Source organism: Ranitomeya variabilis, chromosome 6, assembly GCF_051348905.1.
Source record: "Ranitomeya variabilis isolate aRanVar5 chromosome 6, aRanVar5.hap1, whole genome shotgun sequence".
In the NCBI taxonomy this organism is placed as follows: domain Eukaryota; kingdom Metazoa; phylum Chordata; class Amphibia; order Anura; family Dendrobatidae; genus Ranitomeya; species Ranitomeya variabilis.
This window is the reverse complement of record NC_135237.1, coordinates 581,216,970-581,239,750: the sequence shown is the minus strand read 5'-3', so window position 1 is coordinate 581,239,750 and position 22,781 is coordinate 581,216,970. Positions and strand designations below refer to the sequence as shown.

The following is a 22,781-nucleotide window of genomic DNA, read 5'->3' as shown; positions in this document are numbered from 1 at the left end:
AGCACAGCCCACAGAGTACTATATACAGCACAGCCCACAGAGTACTATATACAGCACAGCCCACAGAGTACTATACACAGCACAGCCCACAGAGTACTATATACAGCACAGCCCACAGAGTACTATATACAGCACAGCCCACAGAGTACTATATACAGCACAGCCCACAGAGTACTATATACAGCACAGCCCACAGAGAACTATATACAGCACACAGTAGTATACAGCACAGAGCACAGCCCACAGAGAACTATATACAGCCCACAGTAGTATACAGCACAGAGCACAGCCCACAGAGAACTATATATAGCACAGAGCACACAGTAGTATACAGCACAGAGCACAGCCCACAGAGAGCTATATACAGCCCACAGCAGTATACAGCACAGAGCACAGCCCACAGAGAACTATATACAGCCCACAGTAGTATACAGCACAGAGCACAGCCCACAGAGAACTATATACAGCCCACAGCAGTATACAGCACAGAGCACAGCCCACAGAGAACTATATACAGCCCACAGCAGTATACAGCACAGAGCACAGCCCACAGAGAACTATATATAGCACAGAGCACACAGTAGTATACAGCACAGAGCACAGCCCACAGAGAGCTATATACAGCCCACAGCAGTATACAGCACAGAGCACAGCCCACAGAGAACTATATACAGCCCACAGTAGTATACAGCACAGAGCACAGCCCACAGAGAGCTATATACAGCCCACAGCAGTATACAGCACAGAGCACAGCCCACAGAGAACTATATACAGCCCACAGTAGTATACAGCACAGAGCACAGCCCACAGAGAGCTATATACAGCCCACAGCAGTATACAGCACAGAGCACAGCCCACAGAGAGCTATATACAGCCCACAGCAGTATACAGCACAGAGCACAGCCCACAGAGAACTATATACAGCCCACAGCAGTATACAGCACAGAGCACAGCCCACAGAGAACTATATACAGCCCACAGCAGTATACAGCACAGAGCACAGCCCACAGAGAACTATATACAGCCCACAGTAGTATACAGCACAGAGCACAGCCCACAGAGAACTATATACAGCCCACAGCAGTATACAGCACAGAGCACAGCCCAAAGAGAACTATATATAGCACAGAGCACACAGTAGTATACAGCACAGAGCACAGCCCACAGAGAGCTATATACAGCCCACAGCAGTATACAGCACAGAGCACAGCCCACAGAGAACTATATACAGCCCACAGTAGTATACAGCAGAGCACAGCCCACAGAGAGCTATATACAGCCCACAGCAGTATACAGCACAGAGCACAGCCCACAGAGAGCTATATACAGCCCACAGCAGTATACAGCACAGAGCACAGCCCACAGAGAACTATATACAGCCCACAGCAGTATACAGCACAGAGCACAGCCCACAGAGAACTATATACAGCCCACAGCAGTATACAGCACAGAGCACAGCCCACAGAGAACTATATACAGCCCACAGTAGTATACAGCACAGAGCACAGCCCACAGAGAACTATATACAGCCCACAGCAGTATACAGCACAGAGCACAGCCCACAGAGAACTATATACAGCCCACAGCAGTATACAGCACAGAGCACAGCCCACAGAGAGCTATATACAGCCCACAGCAGTATACAGCACAGAGCACAGCCCACAGAGAACTATATACAGCCCACAGCAGTATACAGCACAGAGCACAGCCCACAGAGAGCTATATACAGCCCACAGCAGTATACAGCACAGAGCACAGCCCACAGAGAGCTATATACAGCCCACAGCAGTATACAGCACAGAGCACAGCCCACAGAGAACTATATACAGCCCACAGCAGTATACAGCACAGAGCACAGCCCACAGACAACTATATATAGCACAGAGCACACAGTAGTATACAGCACAGAGCACAGCCCACAGAGAACTATATACAGCCCACAGCAGTATACAGCACAGAGCACAGCCCACAGAGAACTATATACAGCCCACAGCAGTATACAGCACAGAGCACAGCCCACAGAGAACTATATACAGCCCACAGCAGTATACAGCACAGAGCACAGCCCACAGAGAGCTATATACAGCCCACAGCAGTATACAGCACAGAGCACAGCCCACAGAGAACTATATACAGCCCACAGTAGTATACAGCACAGAGCACAGCCCACAGAGAACTATATACAGCCCACAGCAGTATACAGCACAGAGCACAGCCCACAGAGAGCTATATACAGCCCACAGCAGTATACAGCACAGAGCACAGCCCACAGAGAACTATATACAGCCCACAGCAGTATACAGCACAGAGCACAGCCCACAGAGAACTATATACAGCCCACAGCAGTATACAGCACAGAGCACAGCCCACAGAGAACTATATACAGCCCACAGCAGTATAGAGCACAGAGCACAGCCCACAGAGAACTATATACAGCCCACAGTAGTATACAGCACAGAGCACAGCCCACAGAGAACTATATACAGCCCACAGTAGTATACAGCACAGAGCACAGCCCACAGAGAACTATATACAGCCCACAGTAGTATACAGCACAGAGCACAGCCCACAGAGAACTATATACAGCCCACATCTCTTCTCTTCCTCCCCTCACCTCCTCCGAGAATGGCCCCACAGTCCAGAAAAAAAAAAACTCTCCTCACCTCTCCTCGTGCCCAGCGTTGCTTCCTGGTTCCTGCTCCTGTCTCAGCAGCTGCAGTCTGCCCAGGACACAGCAGGTGCGCGATGATATGACGTCATCGCGCACCCGCAGTGTCAGAGGCAGAGCGGGGAATGATGGGAGAGGAGCGTCTGTAGACGCTCTCTCCTCCATCATTGCATTCAACTGTACCGGCGTCTATACGCCGGTATAGTTGAATGCGACGGCGGGGGCGGCGGATTGAGCGGCCCACCACTGGCACCGGCCCTTCTGGCATTTGCCAGAAGTGCCCTATGGCCAGTCCGGCCCTGGTGTCAGGTATCGTGCCCATTCATCTGTAGGCAGTCGGTACTGTCTGCAGGCTTTCTCAAAGGCCCGCAGAAAAGTGTCCAAGTCCCCATCCTTTTCCATAACAGGAAAGTGGTCGGGCCGGGGCTTTGGTGTCTGAGCACTGCTGGGCTCACGGCTGGACTGGGACGACCTCTGCACTTGCAGTGGGGCCATCTGCAGCCGGTACTCCCGCTCCGCTTGGGCCTCCCGCTCGGCTCGGGCCTCGGCTCGCTCCTGGTATTGCTGGATCAGCTGTCGCCGTCCCTCATGGTCGTCAGCGGGGAATTCTTTCAAGGCTGCCTGCAGGTGGGGGTCCAATTCGCCCGGATTGCTAACGGGGCCAGCATTCAGTGGTTGGACCTCGGCTGCAGCACCATGTTCGCTGGTGCCGGCTTCTGCGGCTTCTGGGCTCTGTGAGTGGTCTAGAGCGGCTTCCCATTGCATCAGGACTGCGACCAGTTGGCTTTTGTTTTTGTTTGCATAGTCAATGTGCTGTGACTTGCACAAGGCCACAAGGGTGTCTTTGGTCTGCTGTTCATAAAAGGTTTCTCCCAGCACAACCATGGTTGCCAAATAAAAGATAGGATAGAAAAACGAAGAGAAAGGGAGGGGATAATTACCAGTACACAATTGTCTCACAACTAATAAGCACTGAGTTCGTTCTCCCAAACTTATTTGCGCAGGATTCTTGCAAGAACTTTCTGCAAGTTTTTAGTGAGAGGAATTATTGCTCAAACCAAATCACTAATGCTCTAATATCCCACCGCCTTGCCACCAATTGTCACGATTCACACCGTGACTGTCAAGTTCCCTTAGCCGCGGCCAGCAGTTTGTCACGAAATCCACAGGGATTCCTGACCACTGCCACCAATAGGTCACGGATTGGGGTGACTTTAGACCAACAGACGGCTATCACATGTGCAGGGGGCTTATCTTAGATATCCCTCCACTGCCACAATGTGATAAAAAAAAAACACACACCAGGTTATTGACCTCTCAGTTTACAGCAGGGGCTTATTTTAGGTATCCCACTGCTCTTCAATACACCATGAACTGCAGGGATTTGTGTATATCCCGCTTACAGTTCCACTTAAACCTTGCAGCTCTCTGGCGCCCCCCTTACTGCCAGGTCAGATCAGGTACTGCACCTAGGGTAATTAGTCGCCAGAAAGGCTGCCTGCTATGTACTGGCTATTGGGCACGCTGCAGCGACGCGATAACTACTCCCACTCAGGCAGGAACAATAATTATCAAGCCGCAGTCGCTACAACACCCCAATGGCCTGCACAGTACGGTATCACTGCCACCAGCCTCGATTAAACGGGTCCGAAGCCAACCCAAAACAGTAGCGTAATTTCCCTTCAAGAGACTTAAGGTACCGTCACATTAAGCGACGCTGCAGCGATAGCGACAGCGATGCCGATCGCTGCAGCGTCGCTGTTTGGTCGCTGGAGAGCTGTCACACAGACCGCTCTCCAGCGACCAACGATGCCGAGGTCCCCGGGTAACCAGGGTAAGCATCGGGTTGCTAAGCGCAGGGCCGCGCTTAGTAACCCGATGTTTACCCTGGTTACCAGCGTAAAAGTTAAAAAAACAAACAGCACATACTCACCAGCGCGTCCCCCAGCCTCTGCTTCCTGACACTGACTGAGCTCCGGCCCTAACAGCACAGCGGTGACGTCACCGCTGTGCTTTCACTTTCAGTTTAGGGCCGGCGCTCAGTCAGTGTCAGGAAGCAGAGGCTGGGGGACGCGCTGGTGAGTATGTGCTGTTTGTTTTTTTAACATTTACGCTGGTAACCAGGGTAAACATCGGGTTACTAAGCGCGGCCCTGCGCTTAGTAACCCGATGTTTACCCTGGTTACCAGTGTAAAATATCGCTGGTATCCTTGCTTTTGCTGTCAAACACGGCGATACACGGCGACCTAGCGACCAAATAAAGTGCAGACCTTCTAGCAGCGACCAGCAATTTCACAGCGGGATCCAGATCGCTGCTGCGTGTCAAATACAGCGATATCGCTATCCAGGTCGCTGCAACGTCACGGATCGCTGGCGATATCGCCTAGTGTGACGGTACCTTAAGGGTACGTTCTTAGAGCAGGGAGAAAGAACTGGAATGAAATAATATACCCCACCAAATGTAGGCAATGCTTTATAAAAATATTTTACAAAGATGTTACAAGTGAGACAATTGCAAATATGTACAAGGTAATTATAAAAAAAAAACAGGAAATAACATGAGAAATAACACTTACAGTTATTCAAAGCATTGCAGGCAACCAGGCTAGTGAAGTTTCCATCTATCCCAGTGCATTTGCACTCGCAGTCAGGTCGCTTCAGGTAAAAACTCACAACTCCCCCCTGGAAGCCTGCCAGCAACTTTATAACCTACAGCCTGTGACCTCACAGAAAGGGCTGTGTTGAGATCGCCCGCCTCTTTCTTCAGTGTAACTAAATGTCCCCTAAAGATATCTAATGCTGGTATCTTCGCTACAGAACATGTCAGAATCATATCATACCCAGCATTCATCTCAGATTACCGTGGGCTTTCTAATGAGATCAAATATGTCCTATTATGTACAGAGCAATCCCTACTTCTTCACCCGATGGAGTTAGACGCCCGTGTCTAAAGTGATGCGTAGATCCACCGATGGAGAATAAGAAGATATATCTACCATTTTCCTATCTTACATCGTCTGCCTAATATCTTACAAAAATGGAACAAAGACTTACATGATTCCGGAATCTTCTCTAACAGTTCCAGCTACAGCAGTTGGGAGGGGGCGAGTAACTTCCTTCAGAGCCTGGAATTTATGGCATGGCCATAAAACCCCCTACTGCCTTAGATTCAGAAACTCACAGGGAAGCAAAGAGAACCAGAGAGAGGGGGGGTTTAGCCCCCGCATGCTAGCAAGGAAACTAACTTATGATATTTCATACCATATCGTGACAAAGCGCTAGTCTTTCATTCCCGTAACGTCACTTCCAGGACATGAAATCAGCATCTATCTCCCAGGACTGTTCATTTATTAGGCTACGTTCACATTTGCGGCCAGCGCCGCAGCGTCGGGCGCCGCAGCGGCGCCGCATGCGTCATGCGCCCCTATATTTAACATGGGGGCGCATGGACATGTGGCGCACTTGCGTTTTGCGCCGCATGCGTCGCTGCGGCGCCCGCGTCGGGGCGCAGAGGACGCAGCAAGTTGCATTTTTGCTGCGTCCAAATTCAATGAAAAAAACGACGCATGCGGCGCAAAACGCAGCGTTGTGCATGCGTTTTGCTGCGTTTTTGTTTGCGTTGTGCGCTGCGGCGCCGACGCTGCGGCGCACAACGCAAATGTGAACGTAGCCTTAATGAGAAGTATGGTTCAAAGCGTTACCTCTCCCGGCTTTCCTTTGGGATTTTTAACCCTTATATTTTTATAAACATATATTTATTATATAATAAACTTTGACATTTTATCAGTTCTTGTGCTGGATAACATTCCTCCATTTAGTCACATAAATCCAAAACTGACCTGACTATGTACAGCAAGCTCCAGAAATCTTTGTCCACTGACAAATCCTTGTGATTTCAGCTCTGACTGCTGCTATTTTACAATTGAAGTGGAGACATCCTGAAGTCTGGAGGCCATGGCCATCACCATCGCTGGTCTCCTCTGGTGTGAGGCTTTTGCAGCAATGATGGCCTGAGCTCTGAAGGCCATGGACGTCACACCATCGCTGGTCTCCTCTGGTGTGAGGCTTTTGCAGCAATGATGGCCTGAGCTCTGAAGGCCATGGACGTCACCATCACTGGTCTCCTCTGGTGTGAGGCTTTTGCAGCAATGATGGCCTGAGCTCTGAAGGCCATGGAGGTCACCATCGCTGGTCTCCTCCGATGTGAGACTTGCCAGCAATGATGGTCTGAGGTCTGGAGGCCATGAACGTCACCATCGATGGTCTCCCCCTGTATGAGGCTTTGCAGCAATGATGGCCTGAGGTCTGGAAGCCATGGACGTCACCATTGCTGGTCTCCTGCAGTCTGAGGCTTTGCTGCTTTTCCCGCAGTGACTTTAGTTCCTGCTTGTTTGTGGCTCCTTCTGCCTTTTGTCTTCAGCCGGTGAAATGCTGCTCGATGAGCTGAGATCTGGTGAGGACACGGCCATTGCAGAATATTCCATCGTCATTGTCGGTCTTGTCCTGTGGAACGCCGACCAATCAACCTTGCTGCATTTGGTTGGATCTGGGCAGAAAGTATCGCCAAGTACATACAGGATTCATCCAGCCGCTTCGGGCTTCAGTCACATCATCTATAACCACTAGTGACCCAGTGCCATTGGCAGCCATGCTGCCCGCGCCATCACATTGACTCCGCCATGTGTTACACAGGATGTGCCGAGGATCAGGAGCCGCTCCAAGCCTTCTTCAGACTTTCTTCTAACATCATTCTGGGACAGGTTGATCTCAGATTTGCTTTTCCAGAACTAGGTGGCTTCTTTAAATGTTTTTTGGTAAAGTCTAGCCCGGCCTTCCTGTTTCCGGCTGATTAGTGGTTTGCACCTTGGGGTGACCCTTCCCATGAAGTCTTCTCTTTATGATGGACCTAGTCACAGACTTCCTGGAGAGTTGGGAGGATGGTGAGATGGGGATTTCCTTTTGTCACGATAATGTAAAAATGTCATATTGTGAGTTTGGTTTCAGAAGGTTACATGGCTTTCCAGAGACACGCTGTGGGCCATTCCGACCACCCCTCTCTGCTCTCTCTGCCTGCTGCTTGTGTGTGTGAATCCTAAATCCCTCCCTGAAGAATTTTTTATGGTTCTATGCTGCAGGCAGAGCAGTCTCCCTAAAACTACTCATTCCCCCTCCCACATGGTACTAGTTGAAACTGTGTAGCCACCATGAGATTCTTTGTTCCATTAAAGTGACATTCTGGAACCGATCAGGGCTAGGGATATAAGAATTATATATTCCGGATGTCCATCGATAGATCTATAAGTCACTGAAACTGCTAGCAGCTAAATGCAACGACTGCAAAGAATGGATTGCTCCTTAAGCGGTTCATGTAAGTACCCCGTGCTTTCACTTAAAAGAATCGCCCCGACGTGGTGCACCTCGGGAACCTGGTGTATTTCATATACGAGGTTCATACAGCGAGATATGCGTAAAAATAGTTTTCATATTCTAAGTAAAGGGGAGGTGTCAGCCTCTAAGTGATGCCACCACAGTGGGAGTGCCTGGGTTTGGGGCTAGGAATAATTTAGTGAGACAGCATTTTTGCAGCGTCTTTTGTCCGGAGGTTAGCTGCTCTACAGATGTGACATGCATCTTGATGTATCTACTGAGCACATGGGTAAACTGGAGATGAAATGATCTGAACGACCCATTTTATTTGTAATTTGTATTGTACATATGATATTGCCTCCTTTATAATTTCTTTTTATACTTTGTAAACACTGCCTACCTTTTTTTGGAGTAAAATATACAATTTATTAGCTTGTCTCTCCTTGTTCTATAACGAACTGTCGCGTCCTCTGTAGTAAATTACGCTACTGGTTTGTGTTGGCTCCGGACCAGTTAACAATTAAGAGAATCGGAGCTGGTGGCAGCATACTTTGTTCTGTGCGTTTGGGAGGCTTTATAGCGACGGCGGCGTTGATAATTGTTGTTCCTGCCTGAGTGGGAGTAGTTATATCGCCCTCGCTGCAGCGTGCCCAATAGCCAGTACATAGCAGGCAGCCTTTCTGGTGACTAATTATCCTAGGTGCAGTACCCTGTCTGACCTGAGGGTAAGGTGAGCGCCAGAGAGCTGCAAGTTCCAAACCGGAACTGGGAAGTGGGATATAGATAAATCCCCTTCAGGAGGAACCAGGGGCAACCAAACAACCCTGATTCATGACAAATTGGTGTGAGTGGTGGGGGTGATAAAGGTGTCTTCCCCGTGAACCGTGACACCTTTACCATGGGAAAATTCTGCAATCATTCACCACTGGTGTCTTCCGTGAACCCCCAGGACTTTCTTAGTTCCCAGCTCACCAGGGAGCTCTTTTTTTTTTTGCAGAATGTACAAATGCCGCTCCTAACATTTCTAAAATGCTAAAACTTGTGTCACTGTCCAAATATTTCTGGACCTAACTGTAGATCTAGAACCAAGATTAAAACATAGATCCAGAACCCACCATACTATAAAGATCCAGAATAAATCTTCCTATATAGATATGGGACTAGAACAAAGCTTATTACATAGATACGGGAACAGAACCAAGATTATTACATAGCTACAGGAACAGAACCAAGCCGTCACGCAACGTGTAGGAAAGGCTAGCTGCAACACAAAGGGATAAGGGAATGGGAACCAAACACTATGTAAGCGGGAAGTGAAGACCCCTAGACAGATCCAACATCACCCTGTCTGCCCTATCGTCCCTATATAGGTTCCGCATCTATCGCCAAGCAGGATACCTAAATCCCTGCTGACCCTGGCAATCAGCCCTGCACTGGGAAGGACAGGATGAGCTCTAGTCAATCCCCACTACCGCTAAAGACAGATGGGATACACAAACAAGGGGAAACACTTATCTTGAGTAGATGAGTAGACTCAGACAAACACAGACGTCCTCCAAAAACCAAAGAGGAAGAAAGCAGACTGCAATAGCTCCTAGCAGAAAGCTGGGGGTTATAAACATCCCAGTCCAGGTGTGTCAACTAGAGTCGGGGGAGGTTGACACTGGGTCCTAAAGTCAGAAGAACTAGGAAGGAGTCTGCAAAGCCAGCCGTTGAGACCTTCTGCAGATAGATGCACTGCAACGGTCTGCAGGCTCTGACACACTCGTAACACAAGCTTGTTACATAGATATTGGAAAAGAACCAAGCTTAATACATAGATATTGGAACAGAACCAAGCTTATTACATAGATACAAGAACAAAACCAAGTTGATTACAAAGGTACAGGATCAGAACCAAGCTTATTACATAGATATATGGGAACAGAACCAAGCTTATTACATAGATTCACAAACAGAACCAAGTTTATTACAAAGACATGGGAACAGAAGCAAGATTATTATATACTGTGATAAAGTCAGTGGTAAAGTACTGGAGGGGAGATGTGTCACTGCGCTTAATGGTGTCAGTGGTGTCAAACCTAGAGTATTTTCCTCCAGCACACTAAGTGTTGTGAGGATTTAGCTAAGTTGCATAAATGGGCTGATTTTATGTGGACATCCATAGAGTGGGTGGGAGGATGTCCACCTTATCTCCACCTGCAGAGGCTGCACTGCTGTGTGCCCGTGTGCTGACAGAACCTGTGTGATGTCACAGTCATGTGATCAGTCACATGGAGGAGTCACATGATTTGGGGCTTAAATAGCTGGGCTCCAGAGGCAGGCTTTGTTCAGCAAAACTGGAAAGAGAATCTCCAGGGGTTTTGTGTCCTGAACCTGTGGTGCTCCAGAGCAGGATGTCACCAGCAAACGCTTGTATGTAGTCGGTTACAGCATTTTGTTTTCTTTGTTGTTTTCCTGAAGGGCTGTGCTTACTTTCCCCTTCTTGCTGGTTTATGCTGCCGTATAATAAATCAGCTGAACACTTAAAGACACAGTGTTCCTGTTTTTCCTACCTCCATGTATCGCCAAATAAGTTGAACTACCACAATACATGCAGCACATTTACACAGAACCATCAGTAACCGATCAGTGCACATCGGCTGCCATTGTTCTCGGCAGCACGTTTACACAGAACCATCAGTAACCGATCAGTGCACATCGGCTGCCATTGTTCTCGGCAGTACGTTTACACAGAACCATCAGTAACGATCAGTGCACATCAGCTGCCATTGTTCTCGGCAGTACGTTTACACAGAACCATCAGTAACCGATCAGTGCACATCGGCTGCCATTGTTCTCGGCAGCACGTTTACACAGAACCATCAGTAACCGATCAGTGCACATCGGCTCCCATTGTTCTCGGCAGCACGTTTACACAGAACCATCAGTAACCGATCAGTGCACATCGGCAGCCATTGTTCTCGGCAGCACGTTTACACAGAACCATCAGTAACCGATCAGTGCACATCGGCTCCCATTGTTCTCGGCAGCACGTTTACACAGAACCATCAGTAACCGATCAGTGCACATCGGCAGCCATTGTTCTCGGCAGCACATTTACACAGAACCATCAGTAACCGATCAGTGCACATCGGCTGCCATTGTTCTCGGCAGCACGTTTACACAGAACCATCAGTAACCGATCAGTGCACATCGGCTGCCATTGTTCTCGGCAGTACGTTTACACAGAACCATCAGTAACGATCAGTGCACATCAGCTGCCATTGTTCTCGGCAGTACGTTTACACAGAACCATCAGTAACCGATCAGTGCACATCGGCTGCCATTGTTCTCGGCAGCACGTTTACACAGAACCATCAGTAACCGATCAGTGCACATCGGCTCCCATTGTTCTCGGCAGCACGTTTACACAGAACCATCAGTAACCGATCAGTGCACATCGGCAGCCATTGTTCTCGGCAGCACGTTTACACAGAACCATCAGTAACCGATCAGTGCACATCAGCAGCCATTGTTCTCGGCAGCACGTTTACACAGAACCATCAGTAACCGATCAGTGCACATCGGCTGCCATTGTTCTCGGCAGCACGTTTACACAGAATGACGGTGCATGTACACATCTACCATATACTAGGACATACACATGAGAAATGGGGCGGCCACACAGCACTCCGCTCCTGGGCGGCTCGTGCCCGGCCCACACGTCTGAAGAAGCTCTGATGGATGAGGGCAGCACCAGGTGCGCTCCGTGATGTCACCTCAGCAGACCGCACACCCACATTCACAAGACACCATGCTGGTCTGCAGCCATGAACATTCTGCCCCGGAATAGTGAAGTGGTACTGCGCAACGCTATATGGGGCAGCCGGGCACCGCAGCGGAGCCTCAGGTTACACAACCATATCACGCGGAGCACGTCCTCACCTGCAGGTGGGGGTCTCTGGTCTCTCGGGCGCACGTCATGGCACTGGATAGGCAACTCTGCACCTCCCGATACCCCTGAGTGTCTTCCTCCACCGCCACCGCCATGTTCATCCACGTCTTACACTCCTGGAAGGCCGGAGCATCCATCAGTCCCAACAACAAGCTCCTCCCCATCCCACAAGCTCCTCCTCTATACCCATCTCTTCCCTCCCGGCATCCTTCTCACCTCGCGGGGGTTCCCCCTCCTCAGGCCCAGCTCAGCTCGATAGTGCTCCAGGGCCTGCCGGTAGTCCTTCAGATCGGCAAACGTGGCAGCCAAAGACACGTGGATGACAGCGAGCTCCCGGTCTGGACGGCCCATGGACTCAGCGCAGCGCAGCTACAAGAGAGCAAGTAAATCGTCAGCAGAAAAAAGAACCAGACTTAGGTGGTGCTGACCCAGGACCCCTCAGACCCGGGCAAACCCTGACTGCACAGCCTGAAGATTCTGGGATTGTCCGTTGGCTCCACCGCCTCCAACCAGTAGTTGGCTAAACCCCCCGCCTTGTCCGTCAGCCACATCGCCCTCCCCCAACACATCTTTCGGCTCCGCCCCAAACGCATCCATCAGATCTGTCGTCCTCCCTAACATCTGTCAGTTCCACCCACACATCGGCTCCGCCCCCTCCACACACGCGTCGGCTCCACCTCCACACATATCCGTTGGCCCCACCCCAAACACATCCAGCGGCTCCGCCCCTCCACACACGCGTCGGCTCCACCCCCACATATATCCGTTGGCCCCACCCCAAACACATACAGCGGCTCCGCCCCTCCACACACACGTCAGCTCCACCTCCACACATATCCGTTGGCCCCACCCCAAACACATCCAGCGGCTCCGCCCCTCCACACACGCGTCGGCTCCACCCCCACATATATCCGTTGGCCCCACCCCAAACACATCCAGCGGCTCCGCCCCTCCACACACACGTCAGCTCCACCTCCACACATATCCGTTGGCCCCACCCCAAACACATCCAGCAGCTCCACCCCTCCACACACACGTCGGCTCCACCTCCACCCATAGCCGTTGGCCCCACCCCAAACACATCCAGGGGTTCCGCCCCTCCACACACACATCCAGCGGTTCCGCCCCTCCACACACGCGTCGGCTCCACCCCCACACATATCCGTAGGCCCCACCCCAAACACATCCAGTGGTTCCGCCCCTCCACACACACGTCGGCTCCACCTCCACACACATCCGTTGGCCCCACCCCAAACACATCCAGTGGTTCCGCCCCTCCACACACACGTCGGCTCCACCCCCACACACATCCATCAGCTTCGCCCACACACATCCCTTTGCCAAGTTCCCCTCCCCCGAACACGTCCGCCGTCTTCGCCCACACACGACTGTCAGCAACGTCGCCCTCCCCCTCGCTACCGTCACAATACTGGCTGCCATACACGGTGCTCCGTATCCCCCCAGCAATAGAAGGGACCCCTCACCTGCAGCTGATAATACTCCACAGCTTTACTGTAACATCCGACCTTACAGTACAGATCTCCCAGTTGCTCATACAAGGGCAGCGCCCCCTGCTGGTCTCCATCCGCCTGCTCCGACAACGCCTCCTCCAGCCGACAACCTTTAATGGCTGAAAGACACAAAAGGGAGGGGGAATAACAAACCGGGGGAGCGATGAGGTGTCCGCTCAGGGGCCCCTACAAGTAGCGAGGTGACTGTCCTGGGTCCCCGGAGGTGATGTCAGCTCAGGGGCCCCTACAAGTAGCGAGGTGACTGTCCTGGGTCCCCGGAGGTGGTGTCAGCTCAGGGGCCCCTACAAGTAGCGAGGTGACTGTGCTGGGTCCCCGGAGGTGATGTCAGCTCAGGGGCCCCTACAAGTAGCGAGGTGACTGTGCTGGGTCCCCGGACGTGATGTCAGCTCAGGGGCCCCTACAAGTAGCGAGGTGACTGTCCTGGGTCCCCGGAGGTGATGTCCGCTCAGGGGCCCCTACAAGTAGCGAGGTGACTGTCCTGGGTCCCCGGAGGTGATGTCAGCTCAGGGGCCCCTACAAGTAGCGAGGTGACTGTCCTGGGTCCCCGGAGGTGGTTAGCTCAGGGGCAGTTACAAGTAGCGAGGTGACTGTCCTGGGTCCCCGGAGGTGATGTCAGCTCAGGGGCCCCTACAAGTAGCGAGGTGACTGTCCTGGGTCCCCGGAGGTGATGTCAGCTCAGGGGCCCCTACAAGTAGCGAGGTGACTGTCCTGGGTCCCCGGAGGTGATGTCAGCTCAGGGGCCCCTACAAGTAGCGAGGTGACTGTGCTGGGTCCCCGGAGGTGATGTCAGCTCAGGGGCCCCTACAAGTAGCGAGGTGACTGTCCTGGGTCCCCGGAGGTGATGTCAGCTCAGGGGCCCCTACAAGTAGCGAGGTGACTGTCCTGGGTCCCCGGAGGTGGTTAGCTCAGGGGCAGATACAAGTAGCGAGGTGACTGTCCTGGGTCCCCGGAGGTGATGTCAGCTCAGGGGCCCCTACAAGTAGCGAGGTGACTGTCCTGGGTCCCCGGAGGTGATGTCAGCTCAGGGGCCCCTACAAGTAGCGAGGTGACTGTCCTGGGTCCCCGGAGGTGATGTCAGCTCAGGGGCCCCTACAAGTAGCGAGGTGACTGTGCTGGGTCCCCGGAGGTGATGTCAGCTCAGGGGCCCCTACAAGTAGCGAGGTGACTGTCCTGGGTCCCCGGAGGTGATGTCAGCTCAGGGGCCCCTACAAGTAGCGAGGTGACTGTCCTGGGTCCCCGGAGGTGATGTCAGCTCAGCAGCCCCTACAAGGAATGAGGTGACTGTTCCGGGACCCGGAAGGTGGTGTCAAGTCCAGGAAAACGTCATTGTCATAGAAAAATTACAATCCATAAGTTATCTCCAGGGAGGGGACATGCCGCGACTCCGCCGTGATCTTATGGGAAATCGCATCGAGCTTTTCTTTTGTTTTTGAAGTGGGAATAATTAGACTAGAAACAGAGAAACCAATTAATACAGAAGTGGACACACTAATCTCTTTGAAGCAGAGATGTCCAGCCTTGGACAGGTGATTAAAACAGAATAGGTGGTGGCAGCAAGTTGGTACTTTTGATATTGTGGAGCTGGCAGTGACTGTACCGGGATAGAGATATATATAGATATATATATATTCTATACACCATACGCCATGGTGAGTTCCCCAATACCCGGCCTAGTAGTGGGAGCAGCCGCGGCCTCATCCATCACTCCTCAGTCAGTCGTGTAATTGTCCTGATGATTGGAGGCGGCGTAGTATCATCTCTTGACAAACTAGTGGCAGTGAGTTGTTCCTTTTATTATTGTGGAGCTGGCAGTGACAGTACCGGGATATATATTTCTCTATAGCTTCATTGGGGGACACAGGAACCATGGGTGTATGCTGCTGCCACTATGGGTGTATGCTGCCACTATGAGTGCATGCTGCTGCCACTATGGGTACATGCTGCTGCTGCTAGGAGTGTATGCTGCTGCCGCTAGGAGTGTATGCTGCTGCCAGGCCCTCCTTCTGCACCCAAGCCCTCCTCCTCATGCACACGGGCCCTCCTCCTCATGCACCCGGGCCCTCCTCCTCATGCACACGGGCCCTCCTCCTCATGCACACGGGCCCTCCTCCTCATGCACCCGGGCCCTCCTCCTCATGCACACGGGCCCTCCTCCTCATGCACACGGGCCCTCCTCCTCATGCACCCGGGCCCTCCTCCTCCTCATGCACCCGGGCCCTCCTCCTCCTCATGCACCCGGGCCCTCCTCCTCCTCCTCATGCACCCGGGCCATCCTCCTCATGCACACGGGCCATCCTCCTCATGCACACGGGCCATCCTCCTCATGCACACGGGCCATCCTCCTCATGCACACGGGCCCTCCTCATGCACACGGGCCATCCTCCTCCTGCATCTCCCCGCAGCCCTCTCCTGATCCTAGCATTACACTGCTCCAGGCAGAGGGGCGAGGGCTCCTGCCCCTTCACTACTGCAGTGTATGGGACCAACTTCCAGCTAGGTAAGTCTGTATTCTCCAGCAGTGTCTGCTGTGGCTCAGTGGACAAAGAAGTGGAGCACAAATCGCAGACCCAAGGGTCTGAACCCGGGAGCAGGACAGAGTAGAGTCTCCCTCTGATTCCAAGCTGATGTTCGGTCTTCAGGAGGGAGGATATCCTTCATGGTGCGGCTTACTACACCGAGGCTGTAATTCTGCCAGGTATCCGGACCTGGACCGCAGCACAGAATCGGCCCTCTCCTATACCCTTCTCCAGGGCTCTCCACGCTGATTGCAGCAGTGTTCTGTCCGCCCTCCAGGACTCAGACGCCCGCCTGCCAGGTACAGTACGATAATCCGTGCTCCAAACACGAAAAGGCCAAGATCCACCCAAGCAGAGAATGTATAATATAACAGTATATCATCTGACAATAGACCAGCATACAAAAATATAAGAGATGTGCGCGTATCAAGAAATGTGCTACAGATGAAAATTAATTTAAAAAAATTATATATTAATTGAATTTGTATATAAAAGACCAATGTTGCATATTGCGGGTAAGGTATAATTCACAAGATTAAAGTATATTTATATTACAGTATTTCCCCTAAAAAGTGCAAACACCGAACATGACTCAATAAAAAAATATAATATAAAAATAATAAGTGAAAAAGAAGGTGAATCTATGTGATACATTATATGAGTAATCTAGAGATGAAAGGAATTGATCACATATAAAGCAGTGCATAGCTCCAAAAGCTATGGGTGAAGTGCATGAGTGTGTAAGGCCACAAAATGCTGTCAGTTTTCACTTATTATTTTTTATATTATATTTTTTTTATTGAGTCATGTTCGGTGTTTGCACTTTTTAGGGGAAATACTGTAATATAAATATACTTTAATCTTGAGAATTATACCTTACCCGCAATATGCAACATTGCTCTTTTATTTACAAATTTAATAGAATTTTTTTTTTATTAATTGTCATCTGTAGCGCATTGCTTGATACGCGCACATCTCTTATATTTTTGTATGCTCGTCTATTGCCAGATTATATACTGTTATACTATACATTCTCTGCTTGGGTGGATCTTGGCCTTTTCATGTTTGGAGCACGGATTATTGTTTCCCCTCTTAGTGGTTTCCACTAACTCCTCTGCACGTACGGTGATCTCATGGTATCTCATTAACTATTTGTTTAGAATTTTTTCAAAAATAAAATTGGGTATTTCTCTGAATACCATTGGGAACCACTGTTGTGTTTATCTACAGTACGGCAGACTGAAGCTGTCGTCTTTTCAGTGAATCAGACGTGTCCTGGGTTCACTGCTGCAGTGGTACTCATGTTCATTACCATATTCAGGCGAGTCAGAAGCACTCTCCTTCACGTTCCTCATGTTCTATTGCAGCAGCGCTCTACCCGCTCTCCTGGAAATAGATACGACACCTACCAGATATAGTCAGTCGATAGCTGCCATCTTTCCAGTAGGTCAAGTTACAGGGCTGTCCTCAGGATGTCTTCGCTATCCAGTGCGATACACCTACCCATACATGATTTACCATATTCAGGTGAGTCAGAAGCACTCTCCTTCACGTTCCTCACGTTCTATTGCAGCAGCGTTCTACCCACTCTCCTGGAAATAGATACGACACCTACCAGATATAGTCAGTCGATAGCTGCCATCTTTCCAGTAGGTCAAGTTACAGGGCTGTCCTCAGGATGTCTTCGCTATCCAGTGCGATACACCTACCCATACATGATTTACCATATTCAGGTGAGTCAGAAGCACTCTCCTTCACGTTCCTCACGTTCTATTGCAGCAGCGTTCTACCCACTCTCCTGGAAATAGATACGACACCTACCAGATATAGTCAGTCGATAGCTGCCATCTTTCCAGTAGGTCAAGTTACAGTGCTGTCCTCAGGATGTCTTCGCTATCCAGTGCGATACACCTACCCATACATTATTTACCATATTCAGGTGAGTCAGAAGCCCTCTCCTTCACGTTCCTCACGTTCTATTGCAGCAGCGTTCTACCCGCTCTCCTGGAAATAGATACGACACCTACCAGATATAGTCAGTCGATAGCTGCCATCTTTCCAGTAGGTCAAGTTACAGTGCTGTCCTCAGGATGTCTTCGCTATCCAGTGCGATACACCTACCCATACATGATTTACCATATTCAGGTGAGTCAGAAGCCCTCTCCTTCACGTTCGAACGCAGCAGCGCTCTATCCGCTCTCCAGGATATAGATGCGTCACCTACCAGATACATTCAGTCGATATCTGCCATCTTTCCAGTAGGTCAGGTTACAGTGCTGTCCTCAGGCTCTCTTCACTATCCAGTGCGATAAATCTACCATACACGATTTACCATATTCAGGTGAGTCAGAAGCACTCTCCTTCACATTCTATTGCAGCAGCGCTCTATCCGCTCTCCAGGATTTAGATACGTCACCAATCAGATACATTCAGTCGATATCTGCCATCTTTCCAGTAGGTCAGGTTACAGTGCTGTACTCAGGCTCTCTTCACTATCCAGTGCGATACACCTACCCATACATGATTTACCAATACAGTTTACATGTTATGGCTCTCTCTCACTGAGTCAGATCCGACATATACCATGATTATCATGTCTGGTCACTGTACGACCCTAAAGGCCTTTGAGTTACCTCAATAGCAGATCTCCCTATCTATTTGTTAGTACTTACCTCTTCTTTCTTGCAGACACCGGATAAAGCCTTGAGCAGCTCCGGGATTTGATTTCCGAGATTTGCAGGAACAGGTTTCCCCCCTCGGACAGGAATTGGATCTTACTCTGCGCAAGCATCGACCAGTATAGAGGGCTGCTCCAGGCCTGGATCCGATGAGGAACATTGCGATAACAGGTTTCTTCCTTCAGCAAGAATCGTACCCTTTTCAGTAATTTGATAATTACATTTTCACTGTTATCTTGGGTTCTGTGGTGACTCATACCTAGGTAAGCGGGTCCACACGCGAGGATCCTCGCCCCGTCCCAGATGTTCCAGAACGGATAAGGTCGCCCATGATGGGCAAGGGGTTGTCTCTTCAGACGATTCTCTTTTTCAGGGCCGTTTGTTGATGAAACAGGGCCTGGTGAGATCCAGGGTACTACACAAGGTCCCCTTCAGTACGGCCTTGGCGTTCTGCTCTCTAGCAGGTTCACAGCACCCTACTCTCAAGTCTTTCTTTGCCTTTCTAGAAATTGTGTTGGAGTCCTTGATAACTGGATAAATGGCGTCTCAGCGCTCCTTCGGTCGAGAACAGATTCTTTGAATGCTCAGATTCCCTGTTTGTGTCTGGACAGTCATCATCTTTTGTCTTCCTTCCTTCTCTCGGCATCTGGACGAATGGCCTCCAGGAACATTCTTTATCGGGGTCCTCTCTAAGCGGTTGTTCTCCGGTATATTTTTGCTGTACCCTCTGCCTCCCTGGTGCTTTTCGCCTGGGTAGTAAGGTCTTCCCCATATTACAGAGGCCAGCCTCCGTCCTGCGATTCTCGCCTCTGCTTGTGTTTTTGACTAGTTCTTGCAGTCTTCCCACCCTTGGGTACTGCTTTGGGACGTCTCATGGTTTCCTGTGTCCCCCAATGAAGCGATAGAGAAAAGAAGATTTTGAGTTCTTACCGTAAAATCTCTTTCTCGGAGCCTTCATTGGGGGACACTGCACCCGTCCGTGGTTTGTAATGATTCCGTTTAGGTTGGTTCTCCTACTGCTTTGACACTAACTGACCAGCTTGGCCCTGGTGGGTGGGGTGGACACTGCAGAGGAGAAGCAAACTTCTTAGGCCTCTTTCACACTTCAGTTGTTTGGCGTCAGTCTAAAACCGTCATTTTCCTCAAAAAACGGATTCGTTTTTTTTTTCGACGGATCAGTTTTTTTCCCCATAGACTTGCATTAGCGACGGATTGTGACGGATGGTCGTCCGTTCCATCCGTCATGCGACGGATCCGTCAAAATTTAGCGGACGTCATCTAGACATTGACGGTCATTGCAGCGTTTTTTTGTCTCCGTTGAAATGACGGATCGCGACGGATCCGTCGCGTCCGTCATTCCATAGAATGGCCACCTATGGGCGACGGATCCGTCGCAACCGTTATTTCGACGGATCCTTCGCCCCAATCCGTTTTTTCAATTTTTTTCAATTGCGCATGCTCCAAAAAGTATATACAACCCCCGAGTAACGGATCCGTCAAAAAAACGGATCCGTTACATCCGTTTTTTCAACAATTGTGACGGATCCGTCGATCCGTCACTTTGTCGGAAGTGACTGACGCCAAACGACTGAAGTGTGAAAGAAGCCTTATATTTGCAAAGTGTCAGCGTTCTAGTGGCAGCAGCATACACCCATAGTGGCAGCAGCATACACCCATAGTGGCAGCAGCATACACCCAGAGTGGCAGCAGCATACACCCAGAGTGGCAGCAGCATACACCCACAGTGGCAGCAGCATATACCCACAGTGGCAGCAGCATACACCCACAGTGGCAGCAGCATACACCCACAGTGGCAGCAGCATACACCCACAGCGGCAGCAGCATACACCCAGAGTGGCGGCAGCAGCATACTCACAGTGGCGGCAGCAGCATACACCCACAGTGGCGGCAGCAGCATACACCCACAGTGGCGGCAGCAGCATACACCCACAGTGGCAGCAGCAGCATACACCCACAGTGGCAGCAGCATACACCCATAGTGGCAGCAGCATACACCCACAGTGGCGGCAGCAGCATACACCCACAGTGGCGGCAGCAGCATACACCCACAGTGGCAGCAGCAGCATACACCCACAGTGGCAGCAGCATACACCCATAGTGGCAGCAGCATACACCCACAGTGGCAGCAGCATACACCCACAGTGGTGGCAGCAGCATACACCCCCATGGTTCCTGTGTCCCCCAGTGAAGCAATAGAGAAAGATTTTACGGTAAGAACCCCAAATCTTCTTATGTATTCCATGCGCTGGATTCGGAGGTGTATACCCCATACCCTCACTGTGAGCCCCCCAATATCCGGCCTAGCAGTGGGAGCAGCCGCGGCCTCGTCCATCACTCCTCAGTCAGTCGTGTAATTGTCCTGATGATTGGAGGCAGCGGAGTGCTGCTCCCTGACAAACTAGTGGCAGCGGTGGGATTTGCGCGATTCCCCTCGCTGTGCATCTTTGACAATCATGTTAGGCCCCCAGGGGGACACGAGTTCACAGGTAACTAGAAACAAACGGGAAGCGGTCTGTTTGGCCCTTGATGGATGGTTGGGGCCCCAGGATGCAGTCGATCACACTCACCGTACTTCAGGCTGCGGCGCACTGTGTCGCGGTCGGACTCCTGCAGACTGCCCAGGATGTATGCTTTCTTAAGATAGCGCTTCCCCGCAGAGAGGTCTCCGAGAGACAGCAGAGTCTGGAGAAGAAGAGCTTGTGAATGGAGGATGGCGCCACTGAGGTTGGATGTGACCGCCACTCTCCAGCGCCCTCACCTGGCCAATGCTGCAGTAACATTCACTCTCCATGTACTTGTCGCGCATGCGCCGGGCGCACTCACGGGCGGCCTCCCAGCAGCGAATGGCTTTGGAGTGCTCGCCACCGCGGAGGTGGATGCTGGCAAGGTTGGCGTTGGCTCTGTACAGATCTTCATGGAGTTGCGTCTGTCTGGGGGGAGAGACAAGGCAGCTGAGCGCGGGAGAGACAAGGCGGCTGAGCGCCGGGGAGAGACAAGGCGGCTGAGCGCCGGAGAGAGACAAGGCGGCTGAGCGCCGGAGAGAGACAAGGCGGCTGAGCGCCGGAGAGAGACAAGGCGGCTGAGCGCCGGAGAGAGACAAGGCGGCTGAGCGCCGGAGAGAGACAAGGCGGCTGAGCGCCGGAGAGAGACAAGGCGGCTGAGCGCCGGAGAGAGACAAGGCGGCTGAGCGCCGGAGAGAGACAAGGCGGCTGAGCGCCGGAGAGAGACAAGGCGGCTGAGCGCCGGAGAGAGACAAGGCGGCTGAGCGCCGGAGAGAGACAAGGCGGCTGAGCGCCGGGGAGACAAGGCGGCTGAGCGCCGGGGAGAGACAAGGCGGCTGAGCGCCGGAGAGAGACAAGGCGGCTGAGCGCCGGAGAGAGACAAGGCGGCTGAGCGCCGGAGAGAGACAAGGCGGCTGAGCGCCGGAGAGAGACAAGGCGGCTGAGCGCCGGAGAGAGACAAGGCGGCTGAGCGCCGGAGAGAGACAAGGCGGCTGAGCGCCGGAGAGAGACAAGGCGGCTGAGCGCCGGAGAGACAAGGCGGCTGAGCGCCGAAGAGAGACAAGGCGGCTGAGCGCCGGAGAGAGACAAGGCGGCTGAGCGCCGGAGAGAGAAGGCGGCTGAGCGCGGAGCGCTGGAGAGAGAAGGCGGCTGAGCGCGGAGCGCTGGAGAGAGAAGGCGGCTGAGCGCGGAGCGCTGGAGAGAGAAGGCGGCTGAGCACTGGAGAGAAGGCGGCTGAGCGCGGAGCGCTGGAGAGAGAAGGCGGCTGAGCGCGGAGCGCTGGAGGTAGAGGGAGGTCCAGAGCAGAGGGGTAAGGCCCGTCGAGGCTGAGTGCGGAGGAGGAGGGGAATTACTCCGCTATGAAGATGCTCTTCCGGATGTAGACGCTGCACTTTTCCGCCTGCGCCGTGATGTCGTACAGGAAGCCGAGGTTCAGGAAGAGCCGCGCTCGCATCTCACTCAGGTCCCGCGACGACACTTTACCTGGAAAATACAGAGTCAGCGGCTGACAACTGGGTGAATACGAGGGGCTTGTCAGAGCCCTTCCCCCACCATAGTGTGG

General features: G+C 51.7%; 1 protein-coding gene across 3 annotated transcripts in view; it reads right to left on the bottom strand.

Moving 5' to 3' along the window:
• TONSL (tonsoku like, DNA repair protein) overlaps positions 1-22,781 on the bottom strand; it is an 86,729-nt gene that overhangs the window by 44,818 nt on the left and 19,130 nt on the right. For all 3 annotated transcript variants that reach the window (XR_013217114.1, XM_077271570.1, XM_077271571.1), the window contains exons 5-10: positions 22,573-22,702; positions 21,478-21,649; positions 21,287-21,401; positions 13,457-13,602; positions 12,189-12,341; positions 11,963-12,088 (exon numbers count right to left, since the gene is read on the bottom strand). Coding sequence is in view for 2 of the 3 variants with exons in the window: in XM_077271570.1 (XP_077127685.1) it covers positions 11,963-12,088; positions 12,189-12,341; positions 13,457-13,602; positions 21,287-21,401; positions 21,478-21,649; positions 22,573-22,702 (842 nt within the window). In the remaining variant the exon portion in view is untranslated. The remainder of the gene's footprint in view (positions 1-11,962; positions 12,089-12,188; positions 12,342-13,456; positions 13,603-21,286; positions 21,402-21,477; positions 21,650-22,572; positions 22,703-22,781) is intronic.